At 38.5% G+C, this 21958-nt stretch overlaps 1 protein-coding gene across 4 annotated transcripts in view; it reads right to left on the bottom strand.

Annotated features, from left to right (window-relative positions):
* Nucleotides 1-21958, bottom strand: part of ptbp3 (polypyrimidine tract binding protein 3) — a 62997-nt gene that overhangs the window by 25736 nt on the left and 15303 nt on the right. For 2 of the 4 annotated variants that reach the window (XM_039676996.2, XM_089126386.1), the window contains exon 2: nucleotides 6057-6132. The exons of 1 other annotated variant lie outside the window; for it this stretch is intronic. In XM_039676996.2, coding sequence (XP_039532930.1) covers nucleotides 6057-6081 — 25 coding nt within the window. In that variant the 5' untranslated portion in view covers nucleotides 6082-6132. Of the gene's footprint in view, nucleotides 1-6056; nucleotides 6133-16427; nucleotides 16454-21958 lie in introns of those variants that run through there. One more of the 4 variants, XM_039676997.2, reaches the window with a different exon arrangement.

The raw sequence follows: 21958 nt of genomic DNA on the forward strand, positions 1-21958 counted from the left end.
TGTGACTTCCCGTCAACAATTCCCATATCTCACATTCCTGAAATGCCATCCTTCACCGCAAGTATTACCTTTGCGCAGTTCTACCTGTCTGTTGCTTTGTCACTGTCCTCTCACAAACGACCACTTCCAATGAAAAGTCCTTGAACATTTAAGATCCATCATGTGTTAGAGTGATAAAGGCTGGTTACACACTTACACACATCATAGCCCCAGTCAAACACGTCTGATCAGCTTTTACTCGTGGTTATGGGCTGTACTACCAACTTTGACAGGGACGAGAAGGAGTATGTCAGGTTTGACAGGGCAGAAATACTTTTGCACTGTTCTGGCAGAGTGGTCCCAGTAGACCGCAATCAAGTGTGCATGTGTTTGCCAAGGTGCAACGACTCCGAGCCTTTGGGCTCTCATATGCTTGATGTGCTGGAACACAAGGTTTGCTTCGTGTGGGGAAAAAAAGGATCCGGTCCTTACATGCTTTTCAGATAACAAGCTCTGATGTTATACAGCCATAAAGGACAGTGATAAAGGACAAATTAGTGACTTTAAAGGGATACACTGTAAAAAAATGATTTTTTGGTTAAGTAAATACAAGTGAAAAAACCCAATGTAATTTACTTGAAAAAGTTAGTTCAGGCAAGAATTTAAAAAACTAAGTAAATTCCATATCAGTACTTATTTCAAGCGAGTATAAATGAAAGAGTAATATCAACTCAATAAAATTAAGCAAAAATTACTCAACTTTTCTGATACTGGGGTTCCCATCATGCACTGGACCTTGAATAATTAATGAGGTTCATTTTTCACTGGTTTCCAGCTGTATTTACACTGTTTTATCATTGATTTTTGTTTTCAGTATTTGTAAATTGCCATTTTGTGACATTTCGAGTAAATTTTTTGCTTAAAACGACACATTCAAACACAAAAACGATCCATCAAATGTTACCACCATTGTGTATTGTCTACCAAGTATTGAGGTGTTTGCATTCACATAAGGCTTAAAGTCTGACATGATGTATATATAAATTACTTAGATGATCTAAGTAAAGAACATACTATAAATGACTAATACAATTCTGTTTTAGTGAAGTGTAATACAAAGGCAAAGGAAATCGGTATTAATCAACCTTTTACAAGCCGAGTTAAAATTTCTTATTTTTTGTAAAATTTACTTAATTCCACATTCCAAGTAAATTTAACTTAAAGATTTCTAATTAAAGCTACTGATAAATATGTTTAGGTTTTTACTTGGCAAATCTTTGTAAATTTACTAGCATTTTCTGAGTGAGATCGTTTAGCAAGGTTTTTTCAAGTAAATCCTACTCCAAATTTTTTACAGTGTACTCCACTTTTTTTGGAAATAGGCTCATTTTACAACTCCCTCAGAGTTAAATAGTTGAGTTTTGCCGTTTTCCAAAACATTCAGCCGATTTTCTGATATTTAGAAGAATATCAGTAACCAGACAGTTTCTGGTCTCATTGACTTCTTCCATAGTAGGAAAAAATATATACTATGGGAGTCAATGAGACCAGAAACTGTCTGGTTACTGATATTCTTCTAAATATCAGAAAATCGGCTGAATGGATTTGAAAACGGTAAAACACAACTGTTTAACTCTGGGGGAGTGGTAAAATGAGCCTATTTCCAAAAAAAAAGTGGAGTATCCCTTTAAGACCAGTGTTAGGGAGTAACAAACTAAACTAAACAAACCAACCAAACCTTTGTCCTAACCAGACGCGATGTGGCGACATGCGATAAAGGGTATATTGTCCATGTTAATTCAGAGATTTTGACACGACAGGGGCATTGGATTCTATTAAAAAAACAATTTCGGCAACATAGCGGCTGAAACAACAACATACAATGAAGTTGATCATCTCAGGTACTGATTATGTGCTTTAATTAATCTTAAAAGTGTCTAGTATGAGTATAAACATCATTTTGCATGATCTTTATAGCCATTCTGACGGTAAAAATAAATTAAACTGTGAATTCAATGTGAACAACACAGCTTCAATGAAGTTTGCTTCTTTTTGTTAGTAGCTTGTAGTGTAGCTAACTATTTTAAAATGGTAACTTGACTATAGGTTAACTTGTAGCTTGGAACGTTTACAGATACAAAGTGGCTTCCTCACACTGTGTACTAATATTTAATTTCAGCTATTTTATATCAACAACTTCCCACCTTAACGTTCTAATTAAACAACAAGTTTTCAGCTAAAGTGGTCAGACAAGAATATGCGTTCTAGAATAATTATTACCATTCAGTAAATGACTATTTACAGCTCAAAGAGTGTGAACAACACAAAACATCAGGGAGGAATTTGAAAGCATGTTTATCAGAGTTAAACAGCAGGGACTGTATTGACCTTGATGTAAGCTAGCTTGATTGGGCTATCGGCAGACAGGCTCAGGGTCAGCTTTGTTATGGCTTCCTTAGTTATGTGTAGCAACGACCACGATGTACTGCGAAGGCCATTTTGCGTCAAGAAACCCAAACAATGATGCGACTGATCTCATAACAGGGAACAAATATGCCTGAGGTCAAGTTCAATTCAAGATTGTATTTTGTGCTAATTTTTTGGCTAAATGCTAATGACTGTGTATTTCAGACTAGCGGTTGAAAGACAGGTTTTTTTTTAATTACAAACCCTGCAGGAAAAAAACTGTGTAACCTAAGGTGTTTAGCTGATCTCCCAGCCTGACAAAGCTGGTTAGACAGGTCTTTTATTTGGATAGTTTTAACCAGATAAACCGGGCAAGACCAGCAAACTAACCTAGGCTGCCGATAAACCCCCAAAATTTGAGAAAACAAAAAGTAAAAAGGCTGGTAGTCGATCATTTCAGTCAATCAGAAAGTCATCATTTTGCAATTATTTTGCCGAATGAATCCCTAAAATTCAGAGAACATCTTAAAAGCGCTAACTGGGGAGCATTCATGAGAAGCAGAAAATATCAAAATATAGAAGCTGTCCGGAGGCTATCCCTGGTCATTCCACTTTAAACTCTGAAAATAATAGAGACACTGTTTCCCTTTCCAAAGCACAACAACATATTAAGGATTATTGTGTACCAGGGCAAGGATGAGTGAGCAAGAGAGTAAAGAAATGGCAGAGAGGGGTAAGAGAAGAAGGGGAGCCGATGATGGGGTCATTTCATTTTGCCCTACATTCAGATGCTCAAATAACAGCTAATACACTCGCCAACCATTTCACCATCACACACTGATCATTGCATAGTTCAGTTTTAGTGCTGTTAATAAGGTTAAAAAGCAATAGTAATTTCTTTTTAAAAATATATTTCGTATCAGTGCCCCTATTATACTTTAATTAGCTTTCATGTAGTGTGTAATATAGTTGTTTGTGACTGTAAAAGGTCTGCAAAGATTCAAAGATCAAAGTGCTTGATACGTGGAGTTATTGTCTCCCAAAAGAAAGAAGCGATCCGGAACTGCCTGAAACGAGTCGTCAGTAATTCCAGGCTCACTTCCTGCATGAACACACATAGGTTTGTAACATATTTGCATCATATTTGCATAATCCCAGCCTACGGTCTTCATTGTCTGTTTGCAAACAACGTCTACTTTGACCCTCCATTACTGTAGTGCCTGAGGCCTGGAAGAGGTTCGGGTTGTCGACATGTCAAGAAGACGCTGTTTTCTTAGCTGCGAAAGCAAATCTACTTTGCATGCACTTCCAAGGTATGAGACTTTGGAAGTTTTTAATCAGTGTGAATCAAATGTTGAGGAAACCTCTGCAGCTGAAATTCAGATATGGTAATGGACATTTGATTTCAACAGACTGGGTCATCTGACCAATCAGAGTGAAGTTTGACCAATCACAACAGACTGGGTCATCTAACCAAAGAGCGAAGTTTGACCAATTACAACAGACTGGGTCATCTGACCAAAGAGCGAAGTTTGACCAATCACACCAATCAGAGCGAAGTTTGACCAATCACAACAGACTGGGTCATCTAACCAAAGAGCGAAGTTTGACCAATCACACCAATCAGAGCGAAGTTTGACCAATCACAACAGACTGGGCCATCTGACCAATCAGAGCGATGTTTGACCAATCACAACAGACTGGGCCATCTGACCAATCAGAGCGAAGTTTGACCAATCCCAACAGACTGGGTCATCTGACCAAAGAGCGAAGTTTGACCAATCACAACAGACTGGGTCATCTGATCAAAGAGCGAAGTTTGACCAATCACACCAATCAGAGCGAAGTTTGACCAATCACAACAGACTGGGCCATCTGACTAATCAGAGCGAAGTTTGACCAATCACAACAGACTGGGCCATCTGACCAATCAGAGCGAAGTTTGACCAATCACAACAGACTGGGTCATCTGACCAAAGAGCGAAGTTTGACCAATCACAACAGACTGGGCCATCTGACTAATCAGAGCGAAGTTTGACCAATCACAACAACAGACTGGGCCATCTGACCAATCAGAGCGAAGTTTGACCAATCACAACAGACTGGGTCATCTGATCAAAGAGCGAAGCTTGACCAATCACAACAGACTGGGCCATCTGACCAATCAGAGCGAAGTTTGACCAATCACAACAGACTGGGTCATCTGACCAAAGAGCGAAGTTTGACCAATCCCACCAATCAGAGCGAAGTTTGACCAATCACAACAGACTGGGCCATCTGACCAATCAGAGCGAAGTTTGACCAATCACAACAGACTGCGCCATCTGACCAATCAGAGCGAAGTTTGACCAATCACAACAGACTAAGTCATCTGACCGAAGAGCGAAGTTTGACCAATCACAACAGACTGGGTCATCTGATCAAAGAGCGAAGTTTGACCAATCACAACAGACTGGGTCATCCGACCAAAGAGCGAAGTTTGACCAATCACAACAGACCGGGCCATCTGACCAATCAGAGCGAAGTTTGACCAATCACAACAGACTGGGTCATCTGACCAATCAGAGCGAAGTTTGACCAATCACAACAGACTGGGCCATCTGACCAATCAGAGCAGAGTCGGAGAGGTCTGAGAGCACACTCAGAAAGGAGAGGTTTGGAGAGACCGGATCTTTTGTCGAACAGTTTCGAGAAAAGGGGAGATGCTGAAATGTATATTATGAGAAAATGTAAGTATTTTTTGAGCTTGTTGGATGTATGTGTAACCGGTTGTAAAAGACCTCCAAAACATAATTAGGAGCCTTTAAAATACCACAATAAGGGCACCTAACAGACTTTATAAAGATCTTAAGATGTTTCCTGTGGGATAGACTGTGGGATAAAGTTCACAAACCCATGAAAAATCCATGAAAACAGTTTGAATAGTCTGTTTTACAGTTTTCATGGAAATATATTAAGAATGTCAAGACGAAATAGAGTTTGCCACCCATTTATCTTTTGTAGTATGACATTTTAATTTTATTTTTACATTTGTAAGATATCGGAACAAATCTGAATATTCAGCATGAAAAAAAAAACGTGTAGGTGAAAAACATACGGCTAATACAGTTAGTGTGTAGCATGCTGATCAGGACTCTGAGCTGAAGCAGAGGTTTATGCGATAATGAACAGCTCACTGTAGCTCCCCATTATTACTCAGCTACTTAGCAAATAAATAAATGGACATAAAATATTGATTTAAATTAAAATTATTTTATTATATGAGAGATACGAGAGACATTAAACTAACACAGCCACTATGTAGGAAATTGGCTGCCTGGGACAAGTTGTTTATCGCTCATTATACCGCAGAGTGCTGTAATTGACCAATCAGAATAAAGTATTGTTTTTGCCGCACTTGCACCCTTGGTTATCAGAAAAGAAAACTAATTTCAAAGGCAGAGAAGGTTATTCAATTTTAATAACAGATAATGAAAACACATTAGACATGAATCGCGAACACCGACATTTAATAAGAAAGCAAGCAGGGACAGCTTTGATTTCATGTGGTCTTTAAATCATGTAATCCTTCACATGAATAATTCAACAAAAAGGCCAATTTAAATCATCTGAAAATGAAAATGAAAGTGTCTAGACTGTTAATGGAAGTGATGTTGATGAACGGACAGTACCTGTGGATGGAGTGGAACTGCTCATGGTAGTACAGCAACACGAGGAGGCGGAAACAGGAGGCTCTCCAGATGCCCACTGAAACACACAAATATAAAAGTCTTCGTCAAAACGAGTCAACGTGGGAACCAGAGAAACCACCAAAAACACCACGTATTACACCCTTATATTCAAAACTTGGCCGTAAATGTTTAGCGATACTGAATTCCAACCTGTACAATCAACCATATTTAAGTGATGATTATATTACAAAAAATGGAATGTATTCAAATGCATTCCAAAACTAAATGCTTCACTGAATACTTCTGTCATCGGCATACATGGATGGTGACATTATCCATTCAAAATCGAACACAGACCGTCATGGGTACGGAAAACCGATCGAAAGGCCCTGTGCCGTATCAAAGGACTGCTTTTTCAGTCCAGAAGGGAAATTTCAGCAGCACATCAATTCCTTGAGGACGGAGTCTAACAAGCACACAAATGCATCCATTAGCCGCAAATTGTTTGTGAGGTGAGCAGATCAAGAATACAATCTATTCAGCTACAAGATGGCTGACACGTGATCCTGCCCTCAGATACTGTAGCCAGACTCTAGAGCACAGCATTACATGAGTGTTTAGCGCTGCATAATGCTTACACTGCCTCATTTTGGATCAAAAATGAAACGACGGTCATGCCTAGAATCTCTTTGAATTTTAACCTAGATTTCTTCACAATGGCCCATGAAAACCTCCATGTACAGGGATGTATCTAACTTTTATTAAGTGCAGGACATGTTTTGTGCATCCATGCAGGCAGATTGAAAATTATTCAGAGTGAAATTATTCAGGAAAATGGATCTGGAGTTGCCCAGCCCTGCTCTAAAGGAAGCGTGTCCATTCGTGTCGTGTTTCCTATACAGCTCAGGGAATCACGCTGTAATTGTCTTCCTCCTCAGTTTCTAATTTTAGAGCTTTTTTGTGACTGTGTTGAATTTCTCGTGCTAGACGATAAAGAATGTGCAGAATTTAGACATATTATGTTTAGTCTACTTATTAAAAAACAAAACTAGTTTTGGGCATTTCAAAAGTTATTTAAATATGTGTTGTTTTAGTATACTTTATTTTTTTAATATACTTTAAGTATATTTTATATACTTTTTAATTTTTGTTTCTTTTAATACTTTAAATTACCTTTTATTTTTATTTTCATTTCAGTTTTATTTTTTATATTTCTATTTAGATTTATTTATTTATTTTTTTACTACTTCTGCTTCAACATTTTTTCCCCCCATCTAATATTTAGATTTAATTTTACTTTATTTATTAAATAGAATTTCTTTAACACTGGTATAAACAAAGCAAATTTCTTCCCATATTAACTAACGTTTAATCAAATCATTATCATGATCACTTACTTAATAAGTTATTTGGGGGGTCAAACTGTACAGTATGGGATTAATATCCCGTCAAGAGTATTGTGGTCACGGATCAAAAAATAATTATCGTGAATCAAATATTTAAAAACACATGATTTTTTTTTTATCCTTGAATTTGATTGGCCGAGCAGACCTTTAAGAGTGCTTATATTTAGTTTAACAACATTGGGATGATGTTTCACTGCATCCCTCTCTGTTCCTGATAGTTCTCAGCAGAGATTACGGACGGTGGAGAGTGTGGGAAGTAGAGTGTGTGATATTATCAAAAAAAGCATTTGCGTTTTATCTAATTCCATTATCACTCATCATAGGTTTCTCTGGTGATGGGAAAGAAATGGAAAACCCGGAGTGGAGCGGGAACGAATTAATTACAGAAGGCTTTCAGCGGGAAAGCAAAATGCATTTTGCTCCACTCATATACTCTATTCCGTCTTTTTGTGTTGCCCGACAAAACATAACTCTCCTTTTTTCTGTTGAAACTATTCTCATTGGCAGATTAAAAACGTACAAAATAACGGGTGGAATTTTGCGACTGAATATCTGTTGAGCTGTGGTTCGGTCTTACACAACTTCTACTGTGATTTTGCTTTAAGTTATGAAAAAGAAACCGACCTCATTTACATACCAACACTGTCTGTGCTATTCCCCAGTAGTTTTCGCATACAAAAAAAATTAACCAATCACAACATAGGTCATTTGCATTTAAAAGCCTTAAAGGTACAGAAGCAAGATATGCCTTATGCTATATTCATTGAACTATGATATTGAAAATAAGTTTCCCTTTCCAAAAATGTTTACAATATTTTCTTATTTTGCTAAAAAATACATGGATTTCCCAGTCAGGCGCCACACTGGGTCAATGGATCAGACAATAGATTTGTTGCCCGTTGAAGAAATTACAAGGAAACAGCATTCAAGACTGCAAGAGCTCCAACCCACATGGGCCTTAGTATTAAATTATATAGACTATACAATTATCAACTTAAATTGAATAATGGATAACACCCACAGACTGTGTAGCTTCTTCGTTCCTTAACAAAACTACAACGGAGTTTGCTCCAAGAAGCCTGGAATAACATTTTATTCAGACTTGAGGGCAAAAATAAACTGCTACCAAAGGTCACAGACATGGCCTGCTGGGAAGAGCAAGAGCTCCGACATGTTGTGTACGTGGGAGATGTTTAGTCCGAATATCCAGGTTGGGTCATTACCCACTCCGATTCATCCACCCACCCACCCATGTTTCCGGTCTGCTCTCTCACAGTCAAAATCAGTAAAATCCCCAAAAATAAACAACCAAAAATGGATATGTGGCCTATGTACCAAATGAACAAAAGGTTTTTGGGATCCAAACACAAATGTTAAAGGGTTAGTTCACCCAAAAAGAAAAATTCTGTCAGTAAATGAATATTCTGTCAGAATACGCACAAAAACTATTGCCGTTGCTTGATAAACTTAAGATTGAGCCACTGTAGTCACTTGGACTATTTTAACGATGTCTTTAATAACTTTGAGTCCGGCAAGTTTCAATCCCTCAAGAAGCCTATGGACTAGTATGGGGGAGTGATCCAGCTCTCAGATTTCATCAAAAATATCTTAATTTGTGTTCCAAAGATGAACAAAGGTCTTATGGGGTTTAAACAACATGAGGGTGAGTAAATACTGACAGAATTTTCATTTTTGGGTGAACTAACCCTTTAACTAAAGTCTCATGTGTATAGAAAAAATAACTGAACCAATTCAGAAACATAAACTGCAGTCATCCAGACATTCGAGATCCACCTCCAATATAGATGAGATGACGCAGTAAGTAGTTATTGGTAAAAACGAGATCACGCACAGGGTCATTCATGACACACACACACAGCAGGTACGAGTTCAGCACAGCGCTTGTGTTATTCAACTCAGCCAGGTGTTGTTGTAAGGGAGAGCTGGCTTCACAGGCGGAGCCACTGCGACGCTGTCTCCCTATTGGATCATGATTGTCCCCTCAGCCTACCAACACAAAGCCTATCTTCGATTTTTTTTTAGATGAAATTCAAATGAGCCCAGGCAGAGTATGAATATGCAAAAAAAGGCACAAAAACGATAGAATCTCTTTACCCTTTACAGCTAAGCCTCTCTCTGATGCATGTGACATTTTGTGCACGGAGATGGGCTAGGAGTGATGAAACACGACACTGATGTTCAGCGCCCGAGTCATAACTGGCATTTCTCTGAACACGCCCTCTGAGAGCCGGGACAGGTCACGGGTCACGCCCTCACCGGCAACACGTCAGCACCGGCCGCCAACTCCACCACACCATTTTCCCACTTCCCATCATTATAGCGGAGTGTCTTTAATTAGTTGAGGGCAGAGAGGTGGGGGGGGGGGGGGGGGGGTCTGATTGCAATTATATCCTTTCATTGGCATTCTCCCATCAGCCTCAAATTCCATATGAAAACTGGAATGCTACTCATTATAGAAACAAACAATTTTGACTTTCGATAATGTCCAAAAGTATATGTGAGTATTTGATCGTCAGATATTTTTAGACTGGATATCGTTAATAGTCACTGTATATACTTGATGTGATATAAACAGAGCTCCCTCGTACATCAAAGGCTGTCAAGGATCTGTACACGCTTCAGCCTCAAATGAAATACAATAAATAACTACTCATACTTTGCACTGAGGAAAAAATCCATTTTCAACCTCATTAAGATCTGTTGCATTATGTTTTCCATCATTTTTTATGACAATTAGGCACATCTCCCTCCAGTAGTCATTACCGTAACGCAAAACACTCATTACTTTAATGTCACCTACGTCAGCCAACTACATCATTTTATCCTGGTGATATATTTAATCAGCAGAATTCACAATAATTAACAAAAACAAAACAAAAAAACAATATTTAATACTTGACAGAAAACCAAATGTTTAATTTAGCAAAGAACATACTCGTGTAAACCCCACCTCACGAGGCATAAACATCTGTATATCAATGGATGTAAGATTCGTACATGATCAGGTCTGTTCACTCCAGGAAAATAAACACAGAGAAACAATATAACTGGAATCACAATCAGAACTAATTTCCAGCTGACGAACGATAAAACCACCCGTCAGCCAATCAGAGTCTGCATGTGCATTTAAAGCAACAGACGACAAAATTGCGACGTGTGCTTATAATAAACTGAAAAATTAGTATCAGTGCATATCAATGTATTGTTATTTTTTTAGTTAATTCACATTTTTTGGTGTGAACCAAGTGTGCCGTGCATGTCCCGGGAAATTTAAGCCAAACATCTCGATCGCCCCCCTGGTGGCAGGCTGCAGTATAGCTTCGCCCTCTCCATGTAATCCAATGGGACGCGGGCCAAACTCAACAATGCTTCTAAAACATTTTTCTTGAGTGAAAGGAAGATATTTTTTTTACCATCTATATTATGAACGGGCCCTAACACTGGCCTGATACAACTGGCCCCAAACTGTGCCATCCCTAATGGTCATCCCTAATAAAAATTTGGAATCATTACGATAATGAGAATATGGAGAGATAACGGGTGTCGTTTTCATGAATAAAATGTCATAAATAGGCTTCATTTGAATATTATTATTATTATTATTATTTTACTATTATGATTTTGGGGGGAAATGTGACCTGAACGTGTTCATGAGATTCACCCTGCCAGCCATCTCTGTCTCTAAGTCGTCTAGTTTGTGTTCCTCCAGCTTGTTTATCTCCCCAAACATTCGCAAAACGCTTTATTGGGTGCTAATGCAAATGAAAATGCACAGGTGTGACTGGTTTTCTTGATTGGGGAGATGTCATTTCCGCCACAACAAACAAAAAGCCGCTGCTACTCGTTGCTGAATGTTATAAGACGTGTTGCAGTTGCAAAAAAAAATAAAAAATCTCCTAGGGAAATTAAAACTTTTTAAATTATCTTTTTAAAATGGAGCGGAAAAGAAGACAAGGCTTTAAAGATAGTTAATAATAATGGTTTGATCATTTTATAGCCTGGCTGGGGGATATTATGTAATTAACAGGGACAGAGAAAATGAAATCAGGTTGTCAGGGTTGCAGAAGTTAATAATGTAAAAGCGCAATATTCACCGTTCATTAATCTGGAGAGCACATCGCTGGAGGTTGTCTCCAGGATTTTTTTATTTAAGTGTGGACGAGCTATTGTTTTAACAAACAGCATCTGAGTAAACAAGATGCAGACTAAAAACAAACACAAACATGCTTTAATGATCAAGGGAAAAATTCAGCTCACTTTCACTTAATTAAACTTTGTGCATCATGTTTGGTTAAAAGACATTTTTGTTTGGAGTCAGTGGTGTCATATGATGCGTCCTGAAGCGTCATATTTGAATACATGCAAACACATGATATTAGAAACAACAGCATTGCCATTTTTTGTTTTTCTGCTAAATATCTTAAGATATATAAAAAAAAAACCATTTTGTCGTATTACTTGAATAGCTATATTTGGGAAGAATTAATAATGCTAGAATGATTAGGGTGATTTTGTTGATTAATGCATCTGCAAAGAGAATTAATATTGCTTTAAAAACTGAATAATGACTGTTTGCTGAAGGCATTATTTGACTGTGAACCCTTGAAAAGGGTTCATGTTTTTTTTATGGAATATTGCATTATTTATTATAAATGATTTATCCCGGCACATAATTTTTATTTCATGTCCCCTCATAATCTTAGATCAAAATAACTCCCCCTCCCTCTCCTCTTCCCTGATGATGTGTGCACTGATCCACCAATAGCAAACCACAACCATCCGATCAATTCCCCACCAACAAAATCAAGGCCAGTCCTACGTTTCATTTCTAGTTTGAGAAGCCGTTTCACTCAGACTTATGTCACAATAGGGAACAAAAGATGTCAATATTTCATGTTGACTTAAGAGTTATCATATCGCAATATCAATTTTACTTTGATAGTCTATATCATGCAGGCCTACCACAAATGCAAATGAGATTATCAGTTTTTTTTTTTCAACGTTTGTTGAAATTTGGTGAACTCTGACCTGCGAATTCGCATCACGTGAAGACATGTGATCAGTAGAAGATTGATATGTTACTGCGTGACCTAATGGCTGAATTAAAATATTTGTTATTGTTAAAAAACATTTGTTATTTTGTTATTTATTAAGCACTTTTACACAACTGGTCGTTGAACAAAGTGCTGTACAAGAATGGAGACAAAAAAACACAACCATACAGACGTTTACACCACAGTTAAATGACAATAAAATAAACAGCTCAACTAGAAAGCCCACAAGAACAGCTACTATACCTCGTTAAATGCTAAATCTAGAAGATATTTCTTTAGCTTTTGTTTAAAAACAGTTAATATAGGTTCCAATCAGATAGAAATGGGTAGGTCATTCCAGAGTTTCGGAGCAATCGCTACAAAAGCTCGATCTCGGCTTCTCCGTTTAGTTCTAGAAGTCGTCAAAACCAGCTGGATAGAAGACCGTTTTGGTTAATATTTCTTGATCAGATTTGCTAAATACAGCGGAACCATACCATGCAATGATTTATAAACAAAAAGTCAAATTTTAAAATGTACTCTGTGGTCGATCTGTAGCCATTTTAAAGTGCTCTGTACCCATCAAGAGTCTCGCAGCTGCATTTTGGACCGCGATTAATCAACACTGTAAAAAAAATATTGATGGTTTAACTTAAAAATGTAAGTAACCTGGTTGCCTTAAAATTTTAAGTTCATTGAACTGGAAAAAGTGAGTTAATACAATGAAGGAGATTAATTTAACCATCAGAAACTCAAAATAATAAGTTATCTCAACTAAATAAATTATTATAAAGTTGATTTGACAAAAGAAAAAATGTTGTGATAACAAATCTTGAAAAAATTTTTTACAGTGAATGATTTCTTTATGCCGACGTATAGTGAGTTTCAGTAGTCTAGTCTTGTAAATATAAAAGCATGAATGAGTTTTTCGAGGCCACGCATGGTCAGAAATGGTTTCACCTTTGCTAATAATCTCAAATGATAAAAACAAGACTCAACCAGAGAATAAATCTGTCTCTCAAACTTGAGATCACCATCAAACAAAACCCCTAAATTTCGAACTAATGGCTTACAGAAAGGGGGTAGATCACCCAGATCAACAGAATTATTTGAAACTCCAAACCACACACAACTTCAGTTTGTTAAGAAAAATTATAAGAAAAAACAGGCGATTTTCAGACATTTCATACAAAACAGACATTTCATACAAAAGTTCTTGAATAAAAAATGATCCTGATAGCTCAAGCCCTCCATTCAGTTTCACTGTGTGGAAAAAAGCAGCCTGAACATTCTTCAAAACATCCTCTTTTGTCTTCTACGGAAGAAAGAATGAAATAAAGGAAGTTCCTTCAACATAAAATTGCTCAGGCAAAACAATAAAGCCCCTTTATTCATACGACAACAACAGACAACAAACGATTAACTATTATAAAAAGCCATTTCAAAGCATTGTAATATGGTGCATAAACCCCAAAACTGGACAGAGCTATTGATCCTGAGCTATTTGTGATGTTGAAAGCAGCAAAGAGAATAACCATGGAAACAGGGGGGGGGGGGGGGGGTATTTCAAAGGGAGGTTTCTCCTTATGTAATATTCAGTACCAACGATGCCACCAAAGAGGATATCAGCAAACTGCCCTCACAGCCCAAAATTACAGCTAAAATTCACAATACAAATCTAGCGTTTGTAATGCAATTAGCTCCAGTACGCTGAGCCCATCTATAAAACGAAAAAGCAGTAACACACCTGCCTGTGCCGGCCGGTGAAAGAAAAACTATCACTTTGCCGGACAGGCACAAATATTACAGCTGACAGCGAGAGAATCAGTATCCTCAAGACTCGAGCCGTCCGCTTCCGCTGGGTTTCACCATAACATGTTGCTCTGCCAAATTGCCCTGTTAGCACGGGCATTGCCAGACAATAACATTTTCCATCAGACCAAATTGACGAATTAAAGAGTGAATCTGTGGCCGAGCGGCTCTCCACTCGGAGCAGGGAACGGGGCCGTCTGGATGCCCGCCAGGCTGAAATGATCTTTCGTTTTTAGCAATCTCAAAGGGAGATGTAGGAGTGACGGTCCTCTCCTGCAGCACCAGCGATTTAGAAATGAATATCAAAGGCGTTAGACAGACAACAGACCATCTCCTTCCTGACGGAGATATTATGCAACGTGTGAATAATTCCTCAGCCTATTTGATGTCTCTTTGATGGCCTTGTTATTCAAGTTATTGGATTTATGCATCAAGCATGCTGGGACAGGCATGAAAATTTGCCCAATAATATCTCAGAGGGAAAGAATTTAGGGTGTTATTGATAGGGCAGGCAAACATCTGTGTGACTGAATAACAGAATGCACCGCAACATGTAAAGGTGTTATGTTCGGAAGCATCAGGCTCAGCCTATCAGGTGCACTAAAATCATTTTATTAAACTGTGTTTTGGATTTGTTTTCCGGTTAAAAGTCTATCTAAACATCCATAAAACAAAAACTTAATAAGGCTTGGTTTCAGATAATTGGGTTTATTTTTTCTTATCCCGTTGGCAATGAACCTCCATGAATTTATCCATAAAACCAGGTTACAAATAATAAACAATAATATTGGATTTGAGATATGCATAAGAACAAAATACTGATTACAAAATAGATTTTTTTTGGAGTGTAAGTGCAACAGATCAAAGGGTGAAGAGACAAATCTCTTTTTGAACAAACAGCGTTCTTCATCTGCCATCATATCTAATCTTTTTCTTTACGATTGAATCTCTACAGAGAACTAATTTTCTGTCTGCTTTTTATCTTCTAGGGTCCCGCTGTGTGCATCGAGTGTGTGAATATGTTTAGTCTGCCTAGTAACTGTTTTAACCTAGTTCTTTCTCACACTTTTTATTGAAATCGTCTAGTCACTCTCTCACCAGACCTCAAAATCAACAACGATGGAATATTACCTAAAAAGGAGATAATGATTGATAAGGCTTTAATTTAGCTTTTTTAAAGCTTTAGCGTATTATTTTGATCACTAACGTAAACAAATGTCATTGCAAAAATAATGGTTTTCAAACAGTTTTCAATGAACATTCTCCCTGTCTGCAATTGCTCAGACAAACAGAAGGTTTACTGTTTTGGGTCAAACAGATTTTAATGAGGCACCTTTCTTGAAAACACATTCAACTCAAGAACACTTAGCAACATTAATAACTGGAAATAATAATAATAATAATGATAATCGTACAATCTTTCCAAGAATTGTTGCTTAAAAACATACATTTTGATACAAGATATATATGCATATTGTAAACACATGGAACAGTTAACGTGGTGTCAACAGGGACTTTCATCAACAGATGGACCCTATAGTGCAACAAAGCAGAAAAAGTACAACTAAATTGTACTGTTCATTTATTAAAAATAAATGAGCTTGACGACAATCTTATTCTTAATGCATAGCATGCCTCATAAAAATTATAAATATGCATTAAAGCTTCAATTTTAAATGTATTTGGATGTAGGAGAAAGTGTTTTCAGATGCTGTTGCTGCCACCATTTAATTTTGCACTATTCTAATCACTTTTTTTAAAGTAAAAAATAATTTTTTTAAAGGTATCTCAAATTAGGTCATAAAAACTGCATGTATAAAAACAGTCAAATATTTTTAAGTCACACATACCCAATAACTGTTTGCAAATGTGTATATATGCATGGTTTGCATTGAGTATTTCTGATATCATTGTCAATATTAGATCAAATGTAAAGCATTCTCCAAAGCAAACTGAAAATATATAACAGTTTATGACATTTAACCAGTCAACACTCTCATGTAGCCAAAATAATTTTGCAACAATTGCTACATGCTTATTTCCTCAATGTCAAAAAGTCTAAATGTAAAAGTTTGCCATCAAAATGAGCAAAACTGTACCTTAATCTCATCTCCAGCATGTCAGAATATTCCTGTGTTCATAAGCGACGAGAGAGAGAGAATTAAATAGAGGGAGGCAGACAGACAGACAGACAAAGAGAGAGAGAGAAAGAGAGAGTACAAGGAGGAGGAGAGTGAAAGAAGTGCATGTGGGATGAAGGGAAGAGTGAAACAGACGGAGCTCAAGAGAACAGTGAGGGTTCGAGAGACACAGACAGAAGGACAGAAGGGAAGATGAACCGAGGGAGGGAGGGAGGAAGAGGAGGAGGGTGTATTGTGTGTGTGTGTGTGAGGGGCAGGATATGCGCGTGCACACACCACCACAGGTCTCTATTGTAAACCGGGACTCTGTGCGTGGACAGAAAGAGCGAGATAAAGAAATATGTGCGAGCACATATTAACTGAAAGCAAACAAGCGAATGTCCTAAAGCGTAAACTCATACCGCTGTTGAGAGGACGTGAGCATCATATTGGAAAAGAGGCAGAAGAAAAGACGGAGTGCAACAGGTTGATGATCAGTCTCCCTAGAAACAGCGGGAGTGCGCACGGGGAACAGATGTCCAGATGGTTTCGTGTTCGCTCTCTGGCTGACACACACCGCAAACGAGCGACGCAACAAACTACAAACGACACGTCATTATAATCAACGAAACTCTGGGTTTGACACCTTGAATTGAAATTGAGTTTGAATTTGAATTGACAGACACTCCCGTCACATCCACCATATTGCCATTATCCACCATAATTTTCCAGCCAGAAGTAGCCTACTAAGGGGCCATTCACACAGAACGTGTTTTTGCTTTGAAAAACACGAGAAGCGAGATGTGAAATGGGGAAAAAAACGCAAGGTCTCGAGAAGCGTTTATTTAAAAGTTGAACTTCTTTTAACTTGAGCAAAAAACTTTTAACCATGTGCGAGGCGCGTTATTACACGTCCGTCTAGCGCAAATACAATTGAAAAAACTATCGCAATGGAAAGGAAAAAAGCGTTCTGTGTAAATGGATCCTAACAGAGCAGTCAAGGCGCATTTATACTTCTGCGTTCAGGTCTTGGTTGCTCTGCAGTACTGCTCCGAAACGCTAGTTGGCGGCGGAGAGTTTTAATGTTCCACTGTGTTTAGATTCCTCGCGGCTAGGTTACAAGCAATGGCGACTGAAAGAGAACGGATCATGTTGGAGTTGGAGCTTATTGAGGAGGAAAAACAGTTAATTTTAGTGAAATTACTAAAACTAAAAGGCAGAAATGAGAGAAGACGTCGGAGGAGATGGTAGGTGCGAAAATGCTTAGGAGGAAATGCGATGCTTCCAAGCCGACCAATCACAGATCTTGTGGTCCGCGTCGTTGCGATGTGTAGTTACATTTTTGAGGAGGTGTGCGTCAGGCTAAAGGCCAATTTATACTTCTGCGTCGAGGGTACGCTGTAGTGCACGTCGTTGGCTACGCACGTAGGCGACGCCGTTGTGAGCATTTATACTTCTGCGTTCAGGTCTTGGTTGCTCTGCAGTACTGCTCCGAAAACGCTAGTTGGCGGCGGAGAGTTTTAATGTTCCACTGTGTTTAGATTCCTCACGGCTAGGTTACTACAAGCAATATCGACTGAAAGAGAGCTGATCATGTTGGAGTTGGAGCTTATTGAGGTGGAAAAACAGTTCACTTTAGTGAAATTACTAAAACTGAAAGGCAGAAAAGAGAGAAGACGTCGGAGGAGATTGTACGTGTGGAAATCATAGACAGTGATGGAAATGCGTGAGAAGGCACGTGCGGAAATGCGTAGGAGGAAATGCGATGCTACCAAGCCGACCAATCACCGATCTTGCGGTCCGCGTCGTCACGACGTGTAGTTACATTTTTGAAGAGGTGCGCGTCAGGCGACGGCGAAGGGTACGCGGTATGGGACGCGTCTGCGCATATGCTACGCCGAACCTACTGCGCGCACCCTACGCAGAAGTATAAATTGGCCTTAAGGCGAAGGGTATGCGGTATGGTACGCGCCTGTGTGTATGCTACGCCGTACCTACTGCGCGCACCCTACGCAGAAGTATAAATTGGCCTTCACACTACACGCTGCTGCTTTTTTTTATAAACGTGAATTCAACATAAATAGTAGGCTAATACACCCAAAAAGTAAAAAAAATACAATCTACTCAACTTTAGGCTACTGAAAAAATATAGTTCCTTTTATATTATTAAAAAAGAAAAACAATTATCGTTCTTTTAATTCGGTCAAGAGGTCACACCGTGACGTTGCAATCTTCTACTGGTCATGTTTTCGCGTGATGCAAATTCGCAGGTCAGAGTTCACCAAACTTGAACTTTGCAACGCAGCAAAATGAGAAACTTTACTAATCCGAATTCACATCATGTGAAGACGAGAAGATCGATAAGTCACAGCATGGCCTCTTGTCTTGGCTGAATTAAAATAATGATATTTTTGCAGGAAAGTTAAGTAGACTTTATATTTTTTTACATTTTGAGGGTATTTTTATGTGTTAAAGTCAAACATGCTGCGTTATACGAGAATAAACCTCATTGTTTCTTGCAGAAGCTCAAACATGCTGCGTAACACTAGAATGAACCCTATCGATTCTTGCTGAAGCTCAAACGTGCTGTGTAACACAAGAATGAACCCCATTGGTTGTTTCTGAAGCTCAAACGTGCTGCATAACACGAGCATGAACCTCATTGGTTCTTACAGAATCTCAAACGTGCTGTGTAACACGAGAATGAACCTCATTGGTTCTTGCTGAAGCTCAAACGTGCTGCATAACACGAGAATGAACCTCATTGGTTTTCGCACGTCAAGCAAACATGCTTGAGCTTCCATTTACCACAACTGATGTGTGAGTTGATGAATGTGTATATGTGAATAAAAACCTAAATTAATTCTGTTCATCATATAGTGTTCGAGTCTTCAGAAAATTTGGACGAAAGCGTTAAATATGGATTAGTTTACGATCTCTTTATGAACTTTTTGAAGTGTCAAAGTGGTAGTTGCGTAGATCGTCAATGGAGGAACAGAAAGCTCTCAGATTTCCCAAAAAAGATCTTAATTTGTGTTCAGAAGATGAACGAAAGTCTTAAAGTTTGGAACAACATGAGGGTGATTAAATAATAAAAGAATTTTCATTTTTGGATGAAATAATCCTTTAAGTTGCTGATTAATCTTAAAATTACCATTAAATAAATCATGTAACTGGTCCATCCTGATAGATAGCTTCCCAGTTTGGCATATCACCATTCATGCGCTTTTATTGCAAAAGTCACTGATTAAAATTTAAGCATCTTAACAGTGTAGTCAGTAATGGAAATGTTTGTTTATTGCATCACCACTTGCAATCTTTTTCAATTTAATAAAAGTCTTCTGGTTTGACATGCTCTGTTGTCGTCAAAATCATTAAATATAATATAAACACTGTAATCAACACTGTTAATTATAATGTTAGCATTGGAGTCGCATCACTACTGGTGTAGCTGGAGTGTGAGATGAATGAAGGGAGGTGTGTGTGTGTGTGTGTGTGTGTGTGTGTGTGTGTGTGTGTGTGTGTGTGTGTGTGTGTGTGTGTGTGTGTGTGTGTGTGTTCTAGCTTCATTGTCTATGATATCTATTATTGAGATGGGCCCCCTCGTCAGTAACCGGATCCGACTGGACAAACACAGCTAACAGAACATTCCAATTAACTAGCGCTGTTGAAAGAGCCGCAGACTTACTCTGTGTGACACTACATGCAAACAACAGATAATATAGTACAAATGGAAAGTTAGATGAAAGGAGAAGAGGGCTGTATAAAAGGAAACAACTATAACAAAACATACAGGTCCAGAGTACCACAGCTTACTTGGTAAAGTATTTGGACACTGGCAGGTCATTTTACTTCAATTAAAAACAGAGGAAAACAAAAAAAACAACAAAAAAAACATTAAACCAGCAGTGATATTTCAAAAATATGAATGCGAAAATGGTCTGTGAGATTATTTTCAAAACAACCAGTCATGATCCATCCAGAATTATAATTTATTAATAGTTTCCTTCTCTCTGAAATGCAGCGAGACAACTGGATAAACCACACCCTAAAAAAAATAAATCAAGTTGGCACAGGCATGGCATGCTCTGTATTTTTAAGGACGCAGGTGAGTTGAGCTTGTGTTGGTGTTTCATAGACACTACTACACGCCAAACCTCCCCAAATCTTCCTGCCGATGCCGGAAGGCAAATAAAGTATTTGCATGCATTACGGTAATGAGAATCTGGGGGTAAAACATGCCTTAATTACCATGAAAATAATGTCATATGGTTCATTTTCTTTGTGCAATATTTAATTTTTGCTTTGATTTAAGGGTGAGATGTGACCTGAAATGGTTTTCGTGAGATTCACCAAAAAGGAGTCAAACTCCCACCTGTCGAGTTTGCACTCTGACAAAAACCTTGGTCTCCCTATCAAAAACAAAACAACAGCACGGATAACAGCAAGACAAAAAAGAAAGAGGAACTGCAAACTCATGTTACTCTGGGGAGGGCTAGACTGGTGTCCATTTCCCTTTAATATTGTAGGGAGGTAATAAAGAGGAGAGAACTGAAACCAGCCCAGCTGACAGTGAGGCCAGATAGGAACGGTCATATGATCCCCTCAAACCGAGCATGCCTTTTACCTGAGCTTCAGCGGCTGTGCATGGGGGAGAATGCAGAAACCAGAACGGCGAGATGTTCCGTCAAAAACCGACCCTGACGCTGGACCATGTCAACATGCTTTCACTGCAACTAGATAACCAACACGCAGAAACATAAACAACTCTATCCTGTACAGAGACACGAGAGACTAATATGTGTCAATCTGTCTTTTTATGGATTATCAAAACAAAACTTGCATGTCATTGCCACGGATTGTGTTGCTAGAACACACACACAAACAGGAAGACGAAGGCTATAAGGCAGTCTTTAATAAATCCACACAGTGAGAGTAGCATACAACACATCCGGACTATGACGAGACCGGACAAGAATGAAGAGACACAATGGAACTTAAGTACACATTAACAAGGATAATTAAATCACACACATATGAACTGAATAATGAACCCAAATGAGTGACCATCACAACAAACTAGTGGCGGGAAATAGTGCAAACAGGAAAACAAAAAGTCCAAACTGAGGGGCTGTTTACGCGACAACTCAAAACGTAAAAATTTGTGTTTTGGCCATTCGTTTAAACGATAACATCGTTTTGGAGAGGCGGTATTAACATTAAGTGACATGGCTGACGCACAGAAGCCAATGGCACATGATGTCACTATGCGTATTGGCACATCCGGTCTTCATCGGTATGTGCCAGTGGATAGTGGCATGTGCCAGTAGATAGTGGCATGCGTCACTGACATTATTGGCATGCGCCAGTGGATAGTGGCATTTGTCACTGACATTATTGGCATGCGCCAGTGGATAGTGGCATGTGTCACTGACGTTATTGGCATGTGCCAGTGGATAGTGGCATTTGTCACTGACCTTATTGGCATGCGCCAGTGGATAGTGGCATGT

The sequence above is a fragment of the Pimephales promelas genome, chromosome 23 (assembly GCF_988280905.1).
Source record: "Pimephales promelas chromosome 23, fPimPro1.hap1.1, whole genome shotgun sequence".
In the NCBI taxonomy this organism is placed as follows: domain Eukaryota; kingdom Metazoa; phylum Chordata; class Actinopteri; order Cypriniformes; family Leuciscidae; genus Pimephales; species Pimephales promelas.